The following is a 25,627-nucleotide window of genomic DNA, read 5'->3' as shown; positions in this document are numbered from 1 at the left end:
ACATTAAATTTAATCTCTTCTTTTGCAGCGCTCAAAATTCTTGACTAGTGTACATCAACGGTAACATTTTCAGAAGCATCTAAGTCTCATTTGCAAAAGCACCTAAGTGATTTAAGAGTTTAAGGGTAAACTTTTCTAAAGCACCTCAGTGACTTAAGTGCCTAGTCACTGAAGTGCTTTTGAAAATGTTACCTGTAGGCCCCTAAGTCTCTTAGGCACTTTTGGAAATTTTACTCTGTTTTATTATATTAACAAAATCCATAAAAATCACATTTACTTTGGTTTGAGTCTTAAACTATGTTTAACTTGCTATGATAGTAATGGAATTAATGGATGCTGAAAATGAATGTTTTAAGTTTGAATTAATATTCTTGAACAGTTAAAATACAGACTACTACATTTAAGAGTCTACATTAAATAATATTACTATAATAATGTTATAAGGTGTCAATAACATTCTGATAAATGTTATTTCCGTGTTCTAATTTTACATATTTGATAAAAGCATTCTAAGCAAAGTTAGATTTTTTTCCAATGTTCAACCATTTTTGTGTGGCAGAGAAAGTGCCAACATTTGTTATATAACTTTTAAGTCAATTTTCCTTGAATTCTTTTAAATTACGGTATTCTTAAAAATAAACTACACAACTTCAGAAATCATTCATTAAGATCAGATGTCTTAGATGAGTATTGACAAAAATTAGTCCTCACAGGACATAAATTCTTACCTCAACAATATCTGAATTCGTTCGACTCTCATGTGGCTCATTGTACTCTGTATATTTCAGCAACACTTTGTCCATATCAGTGCTGGCATACTGGAACAGTTTGTTGGTGCTGTTGAAGATGATTAGAGCAATCTCACAGTCACATAGAACACTCAACTCATAAGCCTTCTTCATTAACCCAAATTTCCTCTTTGTAAATGTCACCTGGAAAAAGGAAAACAGGTCTGTCAAAAATCCCTAAGTCTCTTTTCTAGAGTCCTTTCTCTTTTATGAAATTATAGTCTTTGATCTTTAATAAGTTCATCCAGAAAGCAAATAAATTGAAACATAGTTCCAATACAGAATATAAATATCTGAGTGCTAAGTAACTGAGGGAAATGCATACAATCTTCAATGCACAATTCAAGCTACAGAAAGTAAAAAAATATGGGGCATTTCCACTAGTTGAGCTGTGAATTTTTCCTGTCTGATTAACCAATTTAAAACATTGGCACTGGGTTCTTCCCAAAATATTTTAATTCAGTACACTTAATCTTTTGCCCACACCTAAGCTATTACGTTTATTCTGCATAGTAGATATCTTTGCCTCCCACCCCCACAACATTTTAAACATAACACCTCAGTTCTAGAAAACTTTTAACAAAAGATTCAGCCTATTCTTATTTAACAGATATTAATTCCAATTGAATTCCCTCCCCCCAATTTGTCTACCAGTAAGAAAAGTTCTATCACATTTAATTAGTCAAAAAAGATTTGAAGTAGAGATGCTCAGATCTATAACAGTTTTGAAAAATTACCAAATATATTAAAAAATCCTTTTTGTTTCACTTTCAAGTTCTCAAGTGTCAGTACAATGAAGAATATAAATCGGGAGTGAAGAACAAGTTATATAAGTACTGACTAGCCAGTAATATATATGCATTATTGAGGTGAGCTCTTATCCATCCATACCTGTCAACACATTTTATTTAATCTCAAAGTAGTATATGAGTTTCTTACCATGAGAAATCTAATCTAATAGTAAGAACTGACTTGTTTCTGTTTTTTCCTGTGTTCCATTTGCATTAAACACATAAATAGATATTTTATTTTTAATAGCTATTTTCCTCTATAGTAATTTTCTGTGATGGATTTTGAAAGTGAATAAACATACGGTACTAAAATAATTATCAGTTCAAATCAAATATGCAGTGAGGGTATTTGACACTTTGAGGACAAGCACTAACCAGGTAGTGTAGACTTGCTTAATCTGACACTCAGTGCTACCAATTCTTTAATACCATCAGTAAAAGTACCTATGCACATGGTTCATCACTGAGGCAAAAAAGATTCCATTGTGCATGGTTCATAAGGCAGTTGCTTTATCTTGTTACACTCCTAATGCAAGCTAATGCTAACTGCAACCCTAGTCTACCTTGGAATCCCAGCTGGTCATGCCATGGAAAACGTGACATTTAAGTACCTTCTAATCCCTACCAGCTAGTCTATCTCAAAGAGATGTGGCTGTATGCCAATACTCTGTACATTTATTCTCCACAATGTATCATGAATGAAGTCACTTTTATTGCCCTCTCGATCATTGTAACACCTTTATAAAATCTATTAACAACAGATAGATTAGTATTAAATCTGATTATTCAAGCATTTAAAAAAACAGTTTGCACAGCATTAGACTTGAGTCTATATTTTTGTCACGGGCTGATATTAAGACATATTTAAATGGGTAAAGTCCAGCTGGCTTTTGCTATTTGGCATGATTGCTCAAATACGCAGTCAAAAACTCATCTTACCATTGAAAAACTGATCCGTCTTTCAAATGCCTTTTAAACACTTTATCTGCTTGCAGAAAATTGTGATCATAGAATCATAGACTTTAAGGTCAGAAGGGACCATTATGATCGTCTGACCTCTTGCACAACGCAGGCCACAGAATCTAACCCACCCACTCCCGTATCAAACCCCTAACCTATGTCCGAGCTATTGAAATTCTCAAATCGTGGTTTAAAGACTTCAAGGTGCAGAGAATCCTCCAGCAAGTGACCCATGCCCCATGCTGCAGAGGAAGGCGAACCCCCCCCCCCCCCGGCCTCTGCCAATCTGCCGTGGAGGAAAATTCCTTCCTGACCCCAAATATGGCGATCAGCTAAACCCTGAGCATGTGGGCAAGACTCACCAGCCAGACACCCAGGAAAGAATTCTCTGTAGTAACTCAGATCCCACCCTATCTAACGTCCCATCACAGGCCATTGGGCGTATTTACCGTTAATAGTCAAAGATCAATTAATCGCCGAAATTAGACTATCCCATCATACCATACCCTCCATAAACTTATCAAGCTTAGTCTTGAAGTCAGACATGTCTTTTGATGCAATGTTATACACAGTAATGTGAAAATCTATATAATTTTTTAGAAAAGGCTACACAAGCTATGGATCACATGCAGAGGGGAGAATGTACTAACCCGACACATTTTTCTGCATGTAAAACTATTTTCAATCAGACTAGTTGACCACAGTACTGTAGGTGGAGTGTATCTATACAATATGGTTTCTGTTGCACAGAAACCTCAGTATTTAGCATGTTACAGCTCCTCACCATCAAAGTATACTTCAGCACAAAAATATCTTTAAAGCCACTGTTTGTGTTTACTGTTAGGTGCTCCTGAACATTTTGGGTAACCACACAGATGTGCTGCATAGCACATACTTATTTCATAACACTTATGACAAAAAAGATACTACTTATAGTGCCTTTTCACGAACACTGAAAATAAAAAGGACAACAGATAAGCTAGAGGTTTTATTAACTTTTCTTTAAAATGTAATCTTAATTGCTCTGAATTTAATTCACTATTATCTCCATGTTCTTTTTAACAGTCTTCAAACGTATTATATAATGCTTTTTGCCATTGTTCATAGACATAAAAACAATTGTATCAATTACTGTTTCTAAAATGATCTAGAATATTCTTTTAAAATATTCCACTCATTGACTGATTGCAATTCAGAGCTTTTGCATTTATACCTACTAATGTATTGTAATAATGTAATTTCTCATACTTTTACAATAGTTTGTAATAGGGATGAGCTTATTTATTTAATAAATGTGCTGTAGGGTCAAGACCTTCAGGAGAGATTAAGAGTACTTTTAAAGGTATTTAAAAATACATTCTTCTTTCATATAATTTCCTTTATGTAGCCACATCAAGAAGAGGAATGTACTCATTTATCCTCTAAAATATTTAGGTGAGTAATATGAACAAACAACAAAAATATTATTTGACTTTGTATTTTGTGTCCAATATATTGTTAACTATATCCACCTAAATCAAAATTAGCTAATAAATACTGACTAAGATGATGGATACAATATTTTAGTACTACAGTGATTTTACTGAATATTAAAGATTGCAATAGTTTATTAAAAATATGTTGTCTCTTTATGTCTAGGTGCAAACCAACTGAAACCTATAGTTGGAAGTCTATAATTCTGTACTTAAATAATTTTTACTTGTGCTAAGTTAAGAACAACATGAAGTAAATACAGACATTTCTTAAACACAGTTGCATGCACACAAACTACAGAGTAGCTTAATGATTATATTAAAAAATTGTACCTGGTCGTATTGAGGAGAAGGGGTAACATTTCACAATCCAAATATGATCACTTTACTTTACTAGGGCTAAAAAAATCTCTAAAAGGAATAATTCTGATAACTGATTAGGAACTCAGATACTACAGACATTGTAAACCATATAAGCAGCTAGATAATCTGTCAGACTACAGGAACAATTTCTCAGGAAGGAAGACTCTTATAATGTAAAATCTAACTATGTGTTGCTAATTTACTGACATATTTAAAAATAAAACTGACCTATTTGCATGGATTTTGATGATATCTGATTAATATTAAATGTATTTTTCAGTAGCACAGATTGAATAATTTAATATTCTTACCCCTGCTGACTGTACCAAGGACTAGTTAATTAATTAATTAACAATTGAGCCTGCTGTCCAAATCAGATTTGGAACATGCTTTATCCCTTCTGCTTTCTGGATCAGTGGATGTCTAGTACTGTCCTCAAGTTTCCATATTTTTTTTGTATTCAGGAGGTTTATCAAGCCCTGACTGGGCAATTTGTGAAGTCCTAGCCTCTTGGACTAGTCTATGATGATAGTGATATAACCAGGGAATTAAGTGTCGAGAAATATAAAATGGCTGCCTAGAAAGAGGAGGTTAGCATTTACCTCTCACACACAAAATACATAAGCCATACAATAGAAAAGCAATTGTCAGTATTTTTAAGTTTTCAAAAGTACAATTCTAGAAGTACTGTGTAACTAGTGTTGCCAAGCAATGTTTCACAGACATTTCCAGTGGAGTGTGCAGGGAATGGAGCATGTACTTGTGCAGCATGCTGAAAATTAATCATGTTGCATGTGTTCTACATAAGCTCTGAATACAGCTTGCTTTATTCATTTAGAGCCTGCTTTTCAGAGCTGATGAGCCCCTGAACTTTCACTGAACACAATGGCAACGCCCAGCACCTCAGAAGATCAGGCCCTGAAAGTACTTGGGTACGTGAAGTAAGGAAGTTTAAATGCAAAGATGATTGTCCAGGCTTTGAGCAAACTACACTTGTTTTAAATATTACAAAAACAAAAGGAAGAGTGAAAAAGCCAGTTCCTAGCTTCCCTCCCATAAATCAAGGCTAGTTCTTTGTGAATTTTGGACCAAATTCTGGCTAGAGGTTAAACTTACTGTATGCACAAGAAGGAAAGAATGGACCAAAGGCGATTTGGGGAGACATTTTCCATCTCCAATTCTGGTTCTCCTCCAAAACTACAGAAAGACAATTCTTCAGGCTTTCTATGGTCAAAGCTGTGAATGGGCTTTCTGAGGCATGGTTTTGGGATCAGGGACTGTGATATCTGTGAATGGAGCTGTAGCCAGCTAGAATGCAAGTGCACATTCACACTACTTCATAGCTGCAATATGCTCTCACTAGGAAGGTAATTTGGCACAGTGCCAGAATTTGGCATTCTATTTATAGTGAGTAATGTTTGTTTAAATTAAATACATTAGGAGATAGGTTAGTTGGTTTTGTATATAGGTCCTTTCACATACTGGAATGAATAATACAACTTGTATGTATGCTTTTTCCACTCAGACACTTATACCAACAGACTGTGATAACAGAAAGAAACAGCAATCTACTTGCAATTGTTTTTATTTATGTAAAATTATGCCAAAATTGTTGTGCTGCTTGTAGATGTGAATGGAACAGTGTAAGAGCAGAAATCATAGCTGAGAGGTAGAAGCTTTTATTCTGCTGATTTAGAGTGACTGGCCTGTAATAGCAGTGCCATCGTTGGTACTCAGTATCTGTCACTGGGGGACACAGAGTCTATGGCTTACTTATTCTGTTTTCCAAACAGCAGCCTGTGCTCTACCCTGCCCTCCAGCAGCAATTCAATCCATGGACAGTATGTCAGGTCTTCCCTCCCCTCTTTCTGTCCTGACATGAGGCTGTGCAGTTGCTGCCACTGAAAGGAGAAGAGACGGGAGTCTGAACCCGCCCCCCCCATACATTTCCTGATATTATGTATATGTTAATGTGAGGGCCTGTGGAAACCGGAGGCAGCTCATGCATCCAATATTTGATGTATGCCTTCTACCTGGCTATGGGGGAGTGTTGTGCTGGTTGTCCCTCCTCAGTCAGAGTGGGGTCAGCTGATATGGGTTATCTGGCAAACAGGAAGCATCAAATGAAGTACCCTCATCATCATAAAATCAAGATGGCCATGTATGAGCCATGTGACTTTTGACTAAAGTGCCAGGAGCAGACACTTATCTCTACTTATCATATAGCCAAACCCCGACAGCTCTTCAAAAGCTGCAACCCCCTTTCTATTCCCACCCGCGACTCTCCTGACTATTTTATTCTGCTTAGCTCACTTTGTCATTTTAAAAGGCTCTCCTGCAACAAACCTTATGGCTATGTTCAGTGGTGGTGGCAGTGGGAAGCAGCACCACTGCAGGATTCCCTCTAGACAAACCCTCCTTTATGCGACAACGACTAGGCATACCATATTAAATGAAAGGTCCTTTAAAGAGCAGTAAGGGACCCTTCAGCAGCCAGCTCTATGTTCTTGTAACTCTCCAGCATAACTTATAGGGATAACATAGCAGCAAGTTATGCTGCAAAAAGAACTATTGTGCTTGACAGCCTCAAGCATACTGAGCCTTGACTTGCTGAACAGCAGTACTAAAGAGGAGCTCTAAGTAGAATGACCTAAAATTATGACTGTAATATATTAAATGGCCCTATCTTATAAAACAGGGTTCTTTTAGCATCTCATGATTAAGCTTCACAAAAATGAAGGTGCTGTACTTTTTCATTACACTGTATTGTTAGTGTATCAGCACACAAATAATGAAGCAGAAACTGTGAGATTGTTCACTCTTTCACAAGTCCTAATTTTTTTAGTACATAATGGCTGATCTCTGTTATGACATTTGTCTTCATGAAAAAAGAGGAGAGGGATAACTCAGAGGTACGTTAATTAATGGATGGTATACAACTCACAAATTATTAGGGTAGGCAATATTCAGAGTCTTTTATTCCCATATATTCTAAACAGTTCTAATTCTCCAAAACATAACCTATATCATATTCAGACTTGAAGAATGGTTGGATATTATTTTTTTCTCTATTGAATGATATGCATAATGATGGTTAATCTCAGTTATCCCACTCCTCTTCACTCATTAGGACAGATTGAATTAACTCACTTATCCTGTACCTAGATATATAGACATGGGCATCTTATTAGTGAGAAAATATATCCTTTCTATCTATGTATACATACTCTAGATAATATAAAGTACAATAAAATTGACTTTTTATCTATACCACATTCACTAGGTCTGGCAGGTACAAATAAATGTTTAGGGTAAAAAACATGTTTACTAGTTCAACAAAACTAAAATGTTCGTAAGGTAAAGGTCAAAGAATATTTCATTCCCTGCTGAGCAAATGGTCAGGAAGCACATTTGTCTGCATTTCCTGTCATAACAGGAAGAGTGTAACTTCTTCCTCTCCACAATGGCTTCAGTTCTGCTTCCCACCTCCAGCTCTTTCTCCCTCAGGGCCTTCCAAATCAATCCTTACAAGACAGAAAGGCAGTGGCCATATCTGCTCTAGTTTTCAACACACCTATGTTTAATGATACCATAATTACTATTGGACTATCCTTACTTAGGCTGCTCATTCATATTTCAAATTAAAAGTAATTTACCCAAAGGTAATTAACTTTAAATTATACTCTGGCATATTTTGGAAATACAAACATACCTAATCTTAAATATAATACAGCCATGAAATTCATTATTAGGTCTGCATTTCTTGTAAAACATTTTCTCTACCATGTATGGAATCTCAATTAGATTAGTACAACATGAAAGAATTTCAGATTAAAATGGAATCAGAGCCAATTGGGCCATTAAAATTAGTAACCTGGCCACTAAAATTCAGTGTACATCTTCTGTTACTTAAAGAGAGAGAAATGTTGAGGTAGCCTCTCTGATAAAACTAGGAGTTGTGCCTAACAAGGAAAATCTATTCCAGTGCCATTACTCATGATGTAAATTACTACTTAATGTGAGTAAGGATAGCAAATCAGGCTTGCAGAAATTAAGGGCTACATTATGGTTTTAAGGTACATCTCATTGAAAAGAGTGGTATAGAGCTGCACTATTCAATGTTATTGAGATATTCCCTTCATAAAGCACTGTAATCAGGGGGCAACCCACCAACCTCATAAAATCTCAAAACTAGACTAAAACCAAGTTAACTTGTGAGAGCAGACTGAATGTTTTTTGTGGTGGTGGTGGTGGGAGGGGGGATCTCACAAAATGTCCTCCTAAATTTGAGCTGATCTTTGCACTAAATCATCAGGCTCCCTTTTCTGCTTCTACAGATGACGTTCTGATTGAGATGACAATTTTGTAGTCTGTTCTTTTCAACAGAGCTAATGTAGATAAAAATAGATGCCCGTAAATCTGAAACTAGTTTTGAAACTAGCCGCATGAGGTATTGGAGTCAGTAGAACAAATCTAGGTCTTCCTGCAAACGGACATTTCCCTCCAGGATACTCTTCCCTGCCCTGTAACCTCACTTTGCTTATCTGCTTTAATTTGTTCTCTGTTCAGCTGATAACTGTAGCAAGTCTTGTTTTACCTAGTTTCACACATGTGCTGGGAGCTAAGAATTATCAAAAGTCGTACACATGCAAAAGTTGCTCTGCACGTGTTTTCCAAGTGCCTCTAATATCATTTTCAAACCAGCTACAGAGCCATGCTACTTTGGGGAGAAAGTCTAATATCTGAGTACGTATTTCCTATACTATTTGATGGTCCCCTATCTACCCCTTTAAGCCTGCCTGCCTTTTCTGGGTAGTGTAAAGGGAATTTCTGGAGCTCTTCCCCTCCCCGCCCCCACCATTTCACCTTTCTCTATGGGGACACCAGTGCAACTGCAAATGGCCCTCGCTACGACTGGTTGAAATGTTTCAAATTTCAAATTTGAAAAATAAATGGGAGGAAATTTAAACAAAATATTTGGAAAATACCCCTTGCCTCCCATATTACAATCAACTGTAGAGCTGGTTGATTTTTTTTTTTTTTTTTGGCCCTTGAAATAAACAAACATAAAAACAGAAAAAATATCTCTGTTTTGCAAATCTCCCCCCCCCCTTCTAGCCCTCATCTAGACAACCCTCAACAATCTGATTTGCTGGCTAGTCTCTGTTGGAACTTATGGTCCAAAGTCAGAGTACAAGGCTGATATTGTTGGCTACCACCTCAATTGATGGTGCCACAGAATCTGAGCATGCAGATAACTCTTACTGGCCTCCCAGTTGTTAGGATTGCTATAGCAGCAAGCCCACAGCAGAGTTCCAACCATCTGCCATTAACATAAGGCTGCGAGGCATTTTTATTCTTCCTCTCTGGTCTAAAGCACAGTGAAAAGGCTTGTGAGAAATGGCCCTGGCCAAATGCAATGGGTTCCCTAACTGGGTGAATCTGGGGCCGTCCAGGGAAGGAGACTGTTTTACTCCCTCAAAAAAAAAATAGGTTTTTTTTGCTATTAGCAGATGTAAAGGTAGCCATCTTACAGCAAAAAAACTTCAGGACCAGACTCCAAAGAGAAACTGCTGAGCTCCAGTTCATTTGCAAATTTGACACCATCAGATCAGGATTAAACAAAGACTGTGAATGGCTATCCAACTACAGAAGCAGTTTCTCCTCCCTTGGTGTTCACACCTCAACTGCTAGCAGAGCACCTCACCCTCCCTGATAGAACTAAACTCGTTATTTCCATACTGATTTATACCTGCCTCTGGAAATTTCCATTACTTGCATCTGAAGAAGTGAGGTTCTTACCCACAAAAGCTTATGCTCCCAATACTTCGGTTAGTCTTAAAGGTGCCACAGGACCCTACTACAGCAAGTAGTAATCTGTTAAACAAACAATTGCCATCTCTATCCCAATGGGGCAAATCCACTGCTCAATGTCCCACCTGATTAGTCAGGCAGGGTAAATGTGTGGGGGACAGTGGAGAGGAATCACTTTCTCCAGGCCATGGAGCAACTGCAGAGTCCTTCTGCTGAAGATATTCCAGCCAAATGTCTGAAGAAGACTCAGTGAGCCCTTATGGGGCATCCCCGCTGTGGGGAGAGGATCGGAAGATCTATATATCACTGGGTCCGCTGGCCCTGATACATGCCTCATGCCTTCCCATGTGTTATGTGCTGCCCTGCAGAGAATTCAGGCACAGCACGATCTGCACATGGGATGAACACTCCACATGCAGCACACTCCCCCACCCTCTGCATCCAACCTTCCTTGCTCAGAACTACACTGAAAATTGCAATACGAATGACTATATGACAGGTTCAGATAAACAGATTTGGTTTCGTTCTGTGTCCCTTGTGAAAACCTTTCCTTATGATGGGAACAGGCTAAGAGCCCAAACCCATAAACTAGGTGAACAGTCCTCACTCATTCAGTAGTAGTTTCATTAGACTAGAATATGGGACTACTTGCATGAGTAAGGTTTGCAGAAATGGGCTGTAATTGGGACTTTAAAAAAAATAATATTAAAAACACTTCTTACAGTTTATGAATTCCCTGTTCTGTGCATCCAAATTAATTTGGTTCCTCTGTTTTCACAAATATAATGGAGTAGTAGAAATCAATATATAGAAGACTTTAAAAAAAACATAATGCACAAATGTATACATTAGAAAACAAATTCAGTGATGAAACTGTGCTCAGAAGCTGCAACAGCTGACAGGATGTGAAATATTTTAACAAATACCCATGTTTGTGAAGTAGTACTTCCTGTTCAAATTTTTAAAAGAACAATCAGCAAAGCCAGTGAAAATCCAGTCATATTGAATTGCTAATAGTACAGCTGGACCTCAACTGCTTGATTCAAAGCCCACTGAAGTCAACAGAAATCTTTACGGCCTGATCCGGGCTCTGGATCAGGCCCTAAATGTACAAAGGAGAAAAACCAATAGAAAGAGTTTACTACTGGAGTTTTCAAAATGTTATTAGAAATGAGACAACAGCATCAAGCCACTTATACTGTGTGGCAGCTAAAGGATGGTATAATTATCCTTCCAGATTTGTTATTAAGTTTGGTTTACCAAAATTATGAAAATAACCAATACTGGAAAAATAAACCCTTTCTATAGTAATGCTATAGCTGTTAGTCTTCCAATGTTATGACTAAGAGTGTCTGCAAGATTGCTGATGAAATATATATGAATCAAAGAAAGGCTTTTAGATATTACTAATTCTGAGAACTGGTGTTAAAAATCTTGGAGTAAATGATTTAAAGATCTGTATTATTTATTTTTAAAAGTAAATTTACTCCTTATGAAAGGTGCCAGATTCACAGCACTGGAGAATGAAGTCCTCTATTGGCTTCTATTAACACATGAAAGTGGATACTAAAGCTACAATATAAATGAATGTTACTAATGGCAAAATTATGTAGCTTTATTTACAACACGTTAATTCAGACATGCTTTGGAAGAAATTGTGGTAATATGGTATTGGCCAGAACACCAGTGTCTAAATGGTTAATGACACATCCAGTTCAATATTTCAACTTTAATTTCAATTTCAAGCTACAGAGCAATTAAAACAAATATGGTGGTTTTATATTGACAGAATTATTGCTTTCTGGCTTGGCCCACAGCAATAAGCAACCTGTAGGGAAAACACAGACTGTATCCATCATAAATCCTAGCATTGTTTGCTTTTTAAACTCGATTTTCTGCCACAAAGAGTACAAGGCATGCTTATACTACAGCGCTTACAAATTCAATGGAAGACACGCTTGAAAACTAAAATTTTAGATCATTCCTCCACTGGGTTGCTTCTGGATGGTATTATGAGACTTTAAGCTCTAAAGACAACATAATAATTTCCTATAATACAAATTTGCATATACAAAGAAAATAATAAATCAAATACATGTAATTAGTATATTAACATTAACTGAGTACTAAATAATTTTAGATGTATAGAAAATAATTACAGTAGGGTAATCCTAAATTGTAGCCACACTCTTAATGGGCAATTAGTCATACTGTTCAATAATGTTATGCATTTTATTTCTGTATTTGTGGGCCTTAAATCTTAGTACAATATCTCAGGTACAAATTAAGTATACATTGACAGATTTTAATTCAGGACATTGAATAGTGAGATTTTTATTTTTCTTAAAATAGAGAAACATTAATTTTGGCTTATGATCACATTTAACCAGTGGATGTACTGCTGTTAATATTTGATATCAGACTGTCCAGCACATTTTAAAAAAAAATTAGGTGACTGACCCTGGCAGACTTATTTCCTGCCAATATCAGTATAGACTCTTTGTTTCATGGTGCATGCAACATACTAGCATTATTAGGTCTTGATTATTAAGCCACATTATGCTGTGCAGATCCCTTTCAAAATCCATGTCCAACACACAAGTAGCAAAGACTTCAACATATTATGAACAAGTACTTTCCTGTACCATAGATAAGAACTCAGTTGTGCCAAAATGCACATACATGAATCATTTTACACATGTGAGGCGTTTCACTGAGTTCAGTGCGACTCCTCACGCAAATAAAGTTGTTCATGTGTATAAGGGTTTGCAGGATTAGATGGTATGGCCCGGATCCTGCAAAGACTTGCAGTCATGCTTAACTTTATGCATTGTGCATGAGTCAATGGGACTGCTCCCAGTGTGTATACAGTTAAGCACACACATTAGTCTTTGCGGATCAGGGCCTATGTCACCAAACCCCTAATTATAACATATTAATAAACTTCAAAAATATACAAGTCAGACATCTTGATATTTCCAAAAGAACCTTAGAGATCCATTTATTCATATATTGTGTAACACAAGGTTAAAATATTTTAAAAAATCTTTATCTTCTTTATTACCAATGCCTTGTGTAAGCCACACCAGCAATATACTATAACATGAAGCTCCAATACAAACAGTTATTTTTGCTACTCACCTGTCTGTTACGTTCATCCATAATCCTTGTGATCTGAATCTTTTTTCTCCCCATAGTCCCCGTTTTTCTTCTCTCTCTCGTTCCTGAAATTATGTATTTTTTCCTTCTCTTTTCTTCCTCTTTCCCGTTTCCTCAAAACAAATCTCCCTCTTCAGCACTTGCACTACTCAGTTCACAGACCCCTGCATCCGTTCCTGCTAAGCACACAAAAGAAATAAACTCTTAGTATAAAACTGATAAAAATTGCCAGCTAAATAGATAAAAGTTACTACAGGGAGTTTACCAAGTGCCCTAATTATAATCTAGTGTACAAGCAAATTATTCTGCAGTTATAAAATAAATAAGACAATATTAATAGTAGTAACCTGAAAGTTTATTTTCATAGTTATAAATGACCCGACAAATCTTTCAAGAAATGATTAAGATGATTGAAATGCATGTCTCCATAATTTTTATGGATTTAGGTATCTCTATTTTAAAATATCATTCATTGTGCTAACATGAAAAATTACCTAAATAAGAGAGTTAACGAACCTTTCTGTACCTGTGTATGCTAAGTAGGCCAGATAATTCATTCCTGAAGGGAAAACAATCTTGTGTTTTGATAGCGGATGTGATAACGCCCCTCATTATGCAAATAGGATGGACCATTATTAAAGTGCTATTTGATATATGAGAAATGTCAGCTAGTTTAAATCTAAATCCTTTAATCTCATTCTTTAAAAAACCTACAGTTAATTCAAGTACTACTTAAAATACTTTAAGAGAAAAGTAGTACTTCTTTATCCCACTACATTTCAAAGTATGTTCTAAACTATCTATATCACAGGTACGTAACTAGCTAACGTGAATTTTTCCATTTGAGAATATTTGCATAAGGTATTTCATCTATTCAGAACGGAATAATAGGAACAGTTGCTAAATAAAGAATGTTTTGAATTAGTATTTTCACTTTTCTGATAAGCCCACATATTAGTCCTCTGCACTTTACAAAAACTAGTTGTATTATACAATTAAAAACTGTTACAGTAAATATATAAATACATTACAACACATAGAAAACATTCTATAAAATGCCATAAACTTCAAGAGTAATTCTAAAAGCTTGCAAAACATTATTTAACCAAACAAAACAAAAGACAAGAAAAACTTTTCGAAAAGTTCATACACATATTATGGCAATAAAATTAATATAATATAAATATTCCTTTTGTCTCTTATCACCCTTAAGATTTACCATAATTATCAGCTGAATATGACAGCACAGAGTATTTAAAAAAAAATCCCGCAATCTAAAAAGGATTCAATTAAAAATGATCAGTGCATTACCACTTTTACCTCAGTTCTGTTATACTAACATTATTTCTTCATTTGTCCAAATTTACAACAAATTGGAGTTTTCTTGTTTATTGTAAGCTGGTGCTCTCACAGCCAACTTGATAAATTTCCACAATATGTTATGTAACACTAAGCCGATGTCCTGGCCATTTAATCCATTATTTGGCTCTGATTCAAAGCTACTGAGGTAGAAAAGCTGTACATCACTCTGTCTGATCTTCAATTCTCTCTTTATTTTCTTTGTATTTATTTAACTTGAAGCTGTTCAGTATTTTATCAGCTTAAGAAGAGTTGAGATCATAGCTAAAAGATAATCAGCTGATTATAATTTTTTAACTAGCTATTATGATATAATCAATTCTGCTGGATTAAACAAGGTTTAGATCCTAATATTGTCTATACAATGCCCTTGTATATCGTTAATCAATATTATTTTACAGTATATGGCATGCAAGATGGAGTAATTTGTGATGCCATCAAAATAAAGTGCACAAGTATTTCTGCAGCTTTTTTGCCCATTTGAAACAGTTAAGCAATCTTTTTACTACTTAAAATGACAGTCACCAGACCATATTAACCATAAAAAACTAGATGTGCCAAACAGTGAATTAAAACAAGTTTATTTAAAATGTATTTATACAAACTTTTTTCTAAACAAATCTAGGAGCCATAGTCCCATCTGATATTCACTGTTGACAAACAAACCCAGGCTATTTTTAGAAACAGTCTTAAATTTCCTTGGACTGGGTCTCTTTCCTGTTTTTCCTATAGTCTTACCTCCAATACAAAGAGCAAGTTAAAGTGGTGTTTCCCATGCACATGCAGGACCCAAAGGAGTCTAACAGGCTTTCTCTGTAACAGTAAGCCAATACACTAATCCACAGCAAATGCATATGGAACAATTTCCTTTCCTTTCATTCAACTGAAGCTGGTGGCACTATCGGCTTACAGCACTACGCCTGCCTAAACTCTTTTCACTTCAAGGTGGAAGGTCAGGGTGGACAGATTACAGAAGTGGTGACAGGGTTAGTAAGGATGAGAGCTGCTTTACAGATCAAGACTCTGAAGCTGAATGAGCGCAGAAAAATCAGTGAATGTTGAAAATCTACTAGAAAGGGCACAGCCAGCTCCTGGTGAAATAACAATATGGTGAGCCCCTCTCCTACACAGTTATCAGTTCCACATTTCAGACCAATCTTTCAAATAACAAAAACTTTTATAGACAGCTCAGAGTACAGAACTCTTAATACTCAATGGCACAACAAACTATTCTTAAAATAGTCACACAATACTTTTTGGGCCAAATTCTGCCCTCAGTTACATGGATGTCAAATCCACTGACTACACCAAATTTACATCAGTGTAACTGAGAGCAAAATTTGTCCCATTGTTTGAAGAAACAATCTATTAGGAAGAAAAAACAAACGCGGAAGATAGCACATATTTACAGGATGTCAGAGGGAGAAGAAATTATGATATCCCATACATAGATATCTATCTCAAAATTACACAGAAATGCAAGAAGTGTTACCCAAAGGCAACAGGTTACCTTTTACTGAATTCACCTGGAGGTGCTTTTTGTTTATTCTCCTGAATGCTTTTTGTTTAGTAACCTAATAACAAATGAAAATTATTGAACTTGTTTAGTGAATTTCTTGCCTTTCTATAATTTGCTATTTTTATTGCAAATACAAATAATTTGTGATATATGGTATTTTGTGCATCTGTCTCTCTATTTATATACATACATATAAATATATGCCCACATACACATATATAGTTCTAAACTGTATATTTCCCATGTGAGTGTCTGTACACACACACACACACCCTACAAACATATATAAAAGCAACTATATCAATGAAGTATAATGTATCTTGAGATGAGTAAATCAGTACATTTGATTCATGGATCATATCCTTCAAAGGACTGACAACTTTTGTGTCAACCAGAATACAAAGAATTATGGATATTATCATTTGCCCTCCACCTGCTCTAGGAATTTCAGTAATGCTCATGATCTTTTAGGATATTCCTGCAGGAATACAGTTTATGGTATTACATTTTTAAAGTTCCTGTTAACTGATCAAATTATATTTTCCAAATGCAAATAAAGCACACTAAGTAGAAAACTTGCAAACAGTACAAAACTTAAGCTGTCCTGCAGGCTTTCATTATCCAAAGGGACTTAAAATAATTCCAGAAGCCTCGCTGAAATAACTTTCCACATAAAAGAAACCTTCCAACATAATGACATAGTTACATGTAAACAATCTGCATTTTTTTTAAATGTCATAGTTACATGCTGTGGAGTTACAGTCTTCAGCATTTTCTCTCTCTTTTTTGCAAACCCAAACATAAAAAAATCAGACTGCTTACTAAAAAGAGGAACTTCATTTTGGCGGGCTTCTGTTCACTTTATGATTTGGCACAGGCAGAGATAGCTGATGGAAGAGTGATTTGAGCCTCAAAAAAAGGAAAAAGTTGTAAAGGACAAATGCTGCAGATCAACCACTCCCTCCTCTCATTCTGTCTCTCTCTCTCTCACACACACTCACACACACACACAAATTCTCCCCTTCCCTCCCTGCAACACAGAAAAATCTTGATAGAATGGCAGGAAACACGCACAGAGTGGTCAGGGAAGGATATGATGTCAGCAACCACGAACAATAAAAGGTGTAAAGGTGCTTCCTTCCCTAAACTGTTCCAGAAGTGCAAAATGGGAACCAAAACTCTCCACTTCCTTCTCCGAACAGTACTGTCTGAATCTGTACGGCTGCAACACCCCAGACAGCGTTATTTGAACAAGTCACAGAAAGGGTAGTAAGGAGTATCTGAATAGGAGAATCAAAATCGTTATTTTATAAACAAGAAGGTGACCCCAGAAAAACTTAGCTGATTAAAGTTTTCATGGTTTCATTACAAAAGAAACAGACTTGCCATAAAGATTTTTCTCTTTTCTTAGGCAGCATGTTTCTTGAGTAGGCTTATTAGATTTAAAAACAAACAAACAAACAAACAAAAACCCAACAGAACAGCTTGTATATTATCAAAAAATGTAAAAAAAAAATGAGAAATGCTGTAAAAAAATCCTTTACCTTGACAGATAAAGGCCTGATCCAAAAGTCCACTGAAATCAATTGGAGTCTTTACATTGACATAATTTATAAGCTTTGCATCAGGCCCTACAGGAAGAGCTAAATATACCTATAATGCTCAACAGATGATGTATCAGAGAAAATTTTGTTTTCTTTAATTAAAATAATGACCCCCCCCTAAAAAACAAACAACCCCCCCCCCAAAAAAAACAACCCCAGCAGTTAATCCCCAGCAGTCCTTATTCAAACAAAACTCCCACTGAAATTTTACCTGTACAAGGACTGGATGATCAGGCACAATGTACAGATAAAAAGAGCTATACCATTTAAAAAAGAGATACATTGGATCAAACAAAGATGCTTTTGAATCCCACACCTTGTACTGTTAAGTATTGCAATAAATATAGAACCAGGGCAACAGTCACTGGGCCAAATTCTGCATTGAGCATATTTGTCTCTGATATAATTCTACCAAGGTCAACAGAGATATCACTAATGGTAAATTTGGCCCTTAAGATTGTATGTGATTGTATGAGTGTAACTGAGGGTAGAATTTGCCTTATTAAAGCAACTTTTTATAACAGATTTACATATTTCATGTCATCGTCGTTGCAATATATCTGTGATACAGAAATAGTGCACTCTACTGTATGGTTCGTTTGGGCAAGAAGCCATGCAACAAATGAATGAGTCATTTTAAGATTTCAAACATCTGTCCACAACACTCTGATTTAGAAATTGAATATAACCTACATTTATGTGTTTTGATCTTATGGTCAGAATACCACATTAAAAGATGTGGGAGGGAATTCATTCTAATCTGCTAAACTTATCTCAGGAGAGCATGCATTTTTCTACAGGAAGCGTAAGACAAACATTTAAATCATAACAGAGTCATAACATATGAATATAGACTACTGAAGCTAGCATATGTAATACTGAAAAAACATTAAACATGATGCATGGACTAGTGAGTGCAACAATTTTATTGATCCTTTCATTTGTTTATTTTATCTGAGGTAAAATGTCTTTTGTAAAGTAAAACTTAACCAGTTTCAACATATTCTTTACACATTATGCCAGCTTTTTGCAAAACAATTTAAAAAAAAAGTAAACTACAGAATGCTAGCTGTGAATTCAGTAAATGGCAAAAGAGCCACAAGCTCACTAGCTGCAAAATCAATTCTCTCTCATATTTAGATGATTCATTATCATTTTAAGAGAAAACTTTAATAATTTATCTAGATATGCTGATTTTACTAATTTTACTACTGACTTTGAAGGCACCTGCTGAATTTATAAGGTTTTCTTACCTAATTAATATTTTCTTTCTTTATTTATTTTAAGGGGGAGCAGAACATATCTACTTTATTTTCAGTAGTTAGTCTCCACTTCAAAAGAAATAGCCTAGTTATTATTCTTATTGATGTCTGACTGTACATCTGATGTGTTCCTGAATATAGCCATGTTGCCTGGAAAATCCCTCCATTTTACTTTGGACTCCTTATCTCTTATATTTTTGCTGCATTATTCCTCTAGCTGAGAGGGAAGCTGAGCTGCTTTCTTCCTGATCAATACTGTTTTAGAGCTTGCCTAGTCAAGAGTTCATAATACAGTCGCACTTCCCAAGTTCTGAAAACGATGGAACACATCACCACTAAGCTACCTCGGAACTAGAGAAGGGCCAAGCCAGAACCTTGACTCTGACCCTTTCAAATGTTTGGGGTGATTTTTGATCCCTCGATCTAAACTGCTCCCCTTGGTTTCGTTCCAAGTAAGATGCCAAACTGGAAGGGGTCTATTTTCAGGTTCCAGTATGGGTGTTAATGAAATCATATGAGATTAGATGTTCATTTTCATCCCATTCTGATAGGATTTGAGCCCAAGATGGTGGAAACTGCATGACAGGAACTAGTACTGTGAAACTGCTGCCATTTGGGGCCGAAAACATGTGAAAACAGGTTGCAGGTAATATTAAATCTGGAGTCTGGCCTAAACTTAATCCATGCTGATACACCGCCTACTGAGCCAGCCTACCAGGTAGCACAGCAAGTTTCTAAATTTAGGGACAGATTGTGTTCTAAGGATTGGCATGAGAATGGGACCCTCAAATTGTGGATCTCCCTTCTCTCTGCAGAAAGGGATCAGGGGGTTCAGCTATCTCTGTAGCAATTATATTCCTTTCCCCTGGATCCTGTGCAGGGGCTCTGTGTGAATCCAATAATCTGCAACGGGAGGGAGGTGGAATGAACAGGACATTTGCCTGAATGATAGGATAGAGATGAGACAGTCTAGGACTGTATTAACATTACTGACGCACATGCACTGTACTGGTGAACCACCTAAAGAGGTGTCCCAGGGTGGGCACTATTTGGGGAGTTCCTATCACAGTGGCTGCACTGAAACTGTGCTGCTAGGGAAATGGGGCAGATGGCAGAGACCTGGTACCCCAGAGGATCCTCAAAATCTGAGCAAATCTTGGGAGATCCAAGGGTTCATGAGCAAGAACCCCTGCTTTCTTCCATGGAAGGGCAAATCCTGCACCCACAATGGGGTCCACAAGGTGTCACTGCACAGTTCCCTTCCCCCTCCATTGGTATTTCTCCATAGGGGCACAATATGGTTCCTGTATATTTATATATATATATATATAATAACTTGTAGTTATCTCATTCAACTTGAAAAGTCTGATTCTTAAGGAACATATTTTGGTGCTATATTAGATCATTTTTGCACCAAATACACATCTTTTTTAGATGGCTCCTCCACCCACCCACAGAGACATAGAATCTTCTATACCTCTGACTCATCTCCCAGGACCTGATTCTTCACTAACTGTAGTTTTACATCAACATAACGCCACTAATTTCTGTGGAGTTACTTCTCATTTATACTAATGTAAGTGAGAGAAGAATCAGACCCAGAACTATGATTGTTCACAGAAAAAGGAATGTTTTCCTACATCACAGGCCTAAAAGACATAACTTTTATCCAGATATTTTTGTTACTTTGTTCCAACAACCTAAGATAGCTGGCATATCTTATACATGGCACTTCCTTTCTTATCAGAGAACAATCAAACAAGACTGTCCCATTCCTTCTTTGTATCCAACTCCAGAAACTTGTCTTTTACCATAGTACCTTGGGGTGCCGTTGACTTTCATTCGTGGAGAAAGAGACGAGGACAAGCTGGACAAAGGTGAGGTGACCATAGTACCTGACCCCACTAGTAATGTCAGGTATTAAACAGTGGTCTTCCTGAAATATAAATTAGTCTGCACAATACGGTGGATAGTGTGTTGAGATGCTAACTGTTCATTTATTCTATCATCGTCATTAACAAGGAAAATCACAAATTGCAGATCTTGCACGGCCCTGCTAGTTTATTCTACAGAAGTGTTAATTTGACAAACGTAGCAGGGGTATAAAAACTATGAAGCTTCCAAAACTCAATTATGACAAGGCAACTATCCCTCTCTTCCCAGTGACACAACAGCTGAAAATTCTACATTAAGACTTCCATTCCTGAGGACAAAAGGAGATGAAAGGTATGTCAGGTATTTAATAAAGCTAATAGAAAATACTGCTCTGAAAACACCAGCTCTTAGTTAAATAGGGGTGAGAAATCTGCTTTTGTCTGTGAAACAGGTTCTTTTTACTTTGCAGCTCAGAAATTAGGATAGAACACCTCTTTTAAACAGGTGAAGTATATACAATTGTAATAACACCTGAAGTCAGAAGGTGTCTGTTCCTTTAAAAAACAAAAAGCCAAATTCATGCAGGGACACCGATATAACCATTTGATAATAAAGGATTTTTTGATATCCCATTTAAGCCTTAGGATATGGACTATTCTCCATGGGTATGTTATTCAGAATCTTTCTCCACTCCTGGGTTTTTGGGTTGCAGCAGGGTACAGTTCCAGAAGGAGGAAGGGTTTTGGCTGCTGAGAGGCAGGATAAATAGATATACTTGGTGGAGTGAGTCCTGCACCATCCCTTACCTTCCAAAGCTATCTAGCTCCTCCGCATGACTGGCCTCCTGACATGACTCACCTCCCCCTTCAGCAGCTTCTGATATCTCCCTCTGTGTGTGCATCAGCAAAGAGGAGATGCATGAAAAGATCTTGCCAGGAGAGGGGAAAAACAGCCTGGTGTTGGCAGTGGGGGAAAACAGAGACATGGATCCAGTGACTAAGAAGCAGTGGGTAAGGAGCCTGAGAATGTTGGCCTGCTTTGGGGTGGGGACATCTTCTGGTGCTTTGCACTGGGAGTGTGGCTATGTGTATTATGGGGGGGAGGAAGGGAGCAAGCAGCAGCTGTGTGGGTAAGACATATGTACATGTCTTCAGTAACTCAATCCAGAACATTGATTATTACACTTCAGTACTCTAACGGGTTAAAAGAGATACACTCGAGATACCTAAGATCCATCTTGAATCAGTTAAAAGGCATCAAACAAACACCTAATTCAGCATGCTGCTCAAGCACATCATAGTTCTTATTTAGTTTTGAGAATTACATTAGGTAACTAATTCATACTTTCCATACGAGGATTTGTTCTTCTAATTCTGCATAGAACTGATGTCTAGCAGTTTTCACCTCAAGGCTTGAAGAAGCAAATTTCTACTGGTTCAGAAGGTGTTTACCACAAAGGTAAACCTAACATTGTCTGCGAGAATAAAAGCCACTATCTAGCATCACAGCCTGTCTACAGATCCCCAGCTGTAACCACTCCATTGCACATGTAGCTGGTTACTTTTTTTAAACCTCCCCCCCCTCCCCCGCCCTACCCTCCCCCCCCCCCAAAAAAAAGCATTTTTGGCCACATCTAATGTAAAAAGTCAGCATCCCTGACAAATATCATCTGAAGACAGATACACAAAATACACTTCATTTGTACAAGGAAATCTTGCTGCTGTGTTGTTACTGCTTTTAGGCCCAGACTACAAAGAGACTTAGGCATTGCAACATCTAGAAAATCACAGGAACAATACTGTGAACCACAAAGCCTGATTTAGGTGCCTAGGCTTCTATACAACAAAAGGGGAGAGAGGCACCTTAAACCGCAATCCACAAAGCCAGCACACTAGACAGGGAGCCACCTAAGCTAGTCAATGGGACACATCAATGAGGGATGTCTGTGCTAAGCCCTACCCCCTCTCGGAGATAGATGCCTAAATCCAGGGTACGGGGAGGCACCTATCTCTGCTCATGATCCATTAATTGGAGGAAGATAGGTGTTCAGACACCTAAGTCATGTTTAGGGCCCTCCCACCCAAAAACCAAAAGGCCAGAGAGTGAAGGAGAACCTTCCTTATAACCTGTAGCTTAGTACTCACCTAGGATGTGGGAGAAATTCAGTTGAAGTCCCCCTTCCTCCCAAGGGAAAAATGGATTTGAAGAGAGATCCACTGCCTCTCAGAGCCATTCTAATTCCTTCACTTGCCCAATTAATATTTAATTATAGTGGAAAGATTGAGGGAAACCCAACATCAGAATAGCCCAAAGCCTGGTGGGTAAAGCACACACTTGAGAGCCAGCTAATCCTTGTTTAAATTCATTCTCCCCTTCCAGCAGGGGACTTGAGCCGGATCCTAGGTGAGTACAATAACCACTGTGCTAAAGATTATATGGGAGATCATCCCCTCCCACTTTGTGTAAACTCATCTGAGGGACCTGATCCAGTAGGCAGCCTCTAAGCTCACCTAACGGATCAGGTCCCCATATGAAATTAAGGTAGCTGAACACCTATTCCCGGTTTGAGAATTGCTCTGGGGCTTTCATGGACACCTAGCATAAAGCAGCAGTGCACAGGCTCAGGGGGGAAATAGGCACCCAGGAGCCTTGTATGAAGCTGCAGCATGCATGCTGAGAGGCAAAAACTTGGGTGCCAAGCAAAGTTAGGGGCCTATGGGGTTAGGTTGCATCCAAGCAGTTTTGTGGATTACAGAGGTGCCTAAAAATGGGATATAGGTGCCTAAGTACCTTTGTGGATTTAATCCTTAGTAACCAAGTGTAGTTTGTTTGCCAATCTCCATTCCATCTGGAAAGAGAATTTTTTTCTTAATGGATCATCGTCAACATTGCTCATTTTATTATCATCATAGGAGTAAGCTGAACAAAAACAAAACAAAATCAATAAAAAGATACATTAGCTAATCTTTTTGTGGCCTTGAATGTACATTATGTTTACTCAGAAAAAGCACTTTTATAACCATATTGATATACAAAGTAATTTCTGACAAAATAGTCTTAGAAAACAAAAACTGCAGTAAAGCTGAAAGGCAGCACAGTATAGAGGAGCATGCCCAAGGCTGAAAGGCAGTCACTCCTGACTTCTAATCTTGCATCTGCCACTAATAAATTAGGTCATCTGGGAATTTGCTTTCAGTTTCCCATCTATAAAATGGGGATAATACCCACCTACCTTATACAAGTGTTCTGAGGAATAATTAGTTAATTTGAATATTTGTCATAAGCTACAGATATACTGAATATTATTAATAAATAGGTTCTGCAATTTTCCTCTGGCATAGATAATGAGAAAGTGCACAAATATATGAAGTTGCTCCCTAAACTAAAGCAGATAGCAAAAGTTTAATAGTCATAATCTCTAGTCCCAATCATTTAAGATCAAAAAGTTTCTAATTATATTATTTGTCAAAAGCATTTAGATACATATACTATTCTAGAAAAATAACCCTACATGTTAATATGTATCCTCTCAAAATAAAGATATTTGACAGTACTGTCATACATGGCCCAATATGGTACATAGCACATTCATCAATTTCCTGTTTCTCTCTCTCTCTCTCTCTTACAGCATCCTTATCAACCTAATTAAAGCTTTGTTCATTTGAAACCTCAGATGACAATTTGTTTAACTCTATCCCACTGTGGTCTTTTTATAAAGAGAATTAAATTTGATCTTCTGACAGCAATTATTAACTGATCCCAACTGGCCCCAATTAAGACACATGGCTCACAGGCCTCAAAATCCAATAAAATGCCATGTCCTCTCTTTCACTTGTACATCTTTCTTTACCTTGCCTTATTTTCTTAAAGCCAATTAAGCTAGTCTTATCAAGTGGAACTGAATGCTATTGTGTAGACTAACTCAAGACACAATGTATCAATTTACAGTGCAGACACACTAAAGTATTGACAAGAATTCTGAAGTCATATCCTTCTAAGTCTTCCCTGTTTCAATTCACTTAGATTCTAGCAAAGAGAAATCCTTAAATGTATTCACTTGTGCTGCATATGACCTACATAGCACTTCCTTTAAAACACTGTATATATTTAAACAACAGTGATGAGAGGAAACTATTTAATAGCCATAGCATAATTTTTAGATTGTTTACAATGCTATTACAAGAACACTTTCCTCATTTCAATATTTTCCCCTCAGAAATCATCTTAATTTCACAGCTTCAAAGGAACATGGTGCTCATGAGTAACTTCTGAAATTAACCTTTTTTACCCTTAATTTCTGCTCTAATTTTTTCACATATGTTCAGTAGTAAGTTGTGAAGCAATGTTCCCATGCCTTCACATAAATGCAGGTAGCCCCAGGATTTGGAACTCATTGATTGTGTGCCACCCCAGGGAAAGGGCTGAATTATAACCAGCCTCATGAGACTGAAGTAGCTTCTATTCACATCTGGCTCTCCTTATTCTAAACTCTAACACCTGCCTCGAAATTTAACCCCCATCTTTTGCTTTGAAGAAGAAATAGGACAGATTTATCTATAGCCATTTGCTTTAGGTCAAGGCTGAACCATGTGATGTTCTGTTAAATTAATTGCAGTGCAATTGACATTGTTTGACACAGTTTTTAAAAGGATGATTTATTC

At 37.0% G+C, this 25,627-nt stretch overlaps 1 protein-coding gene across 22 annotated transcripts in view; it reads right to left on the bottom strand.

Moving 5' to 3' along the window:
* Window positions 1-25,627, bottom strand: part of MEF2C (myocyte enhancer factor 2C) — a 156,003-nt gene that overhangs the window by 69,511 nt on the left and 60,865 nt on the right. For 14 of the 22 annotated variants that reach the window (XM_054031376.1, XM_054031359.1, XM_054031378.1 and 11 more), the window contains 2 exons: window positions 13,330-13,526; window positions 729-932 (listed from right to left, as the gene is read on the bottom strand). In XM_054031376.1, the coding sequence (XP_053887351.1) occupies window positions 729-932; window positions 13,330-13,383 (258 nt within the window). In that variant the 5' untranslated portion in view covers window positions 13,384-13,526. Of the gene's footprint in view, window positions 1-728; window positions 933-13,329; window positions 13,527-16,216; window positions 16,281-17,047; window positions 17,135-23,756; window positions 23,867-25,627 lie in introns of those variants that run through there. The other 8 variants (XM_054031360.1, XM_054031358.1, XM_054031368.1 and 5 more) reach the window with 6 other exon arrangements.

The sequence above is a fragment of the Malaclemys terrapin genome, chromosome 6, assembly GCF_027887155.1.
Source record: "Malaclemys terrapin pileata isolate rMalTer1 chromosome 6, rMalTer1.hap1, whole genome shotgun sequence".
Lineage (NCBI taxonomy): Eukaryota > Metazoa > Chordata > Testudines > Emydidae > Malaclemys > Malaclemys terrapin.
Note: the sequence above shows the minus strand (reverse complement) of the source record. Positions and strands in the feature narration are given on the sequence as shown.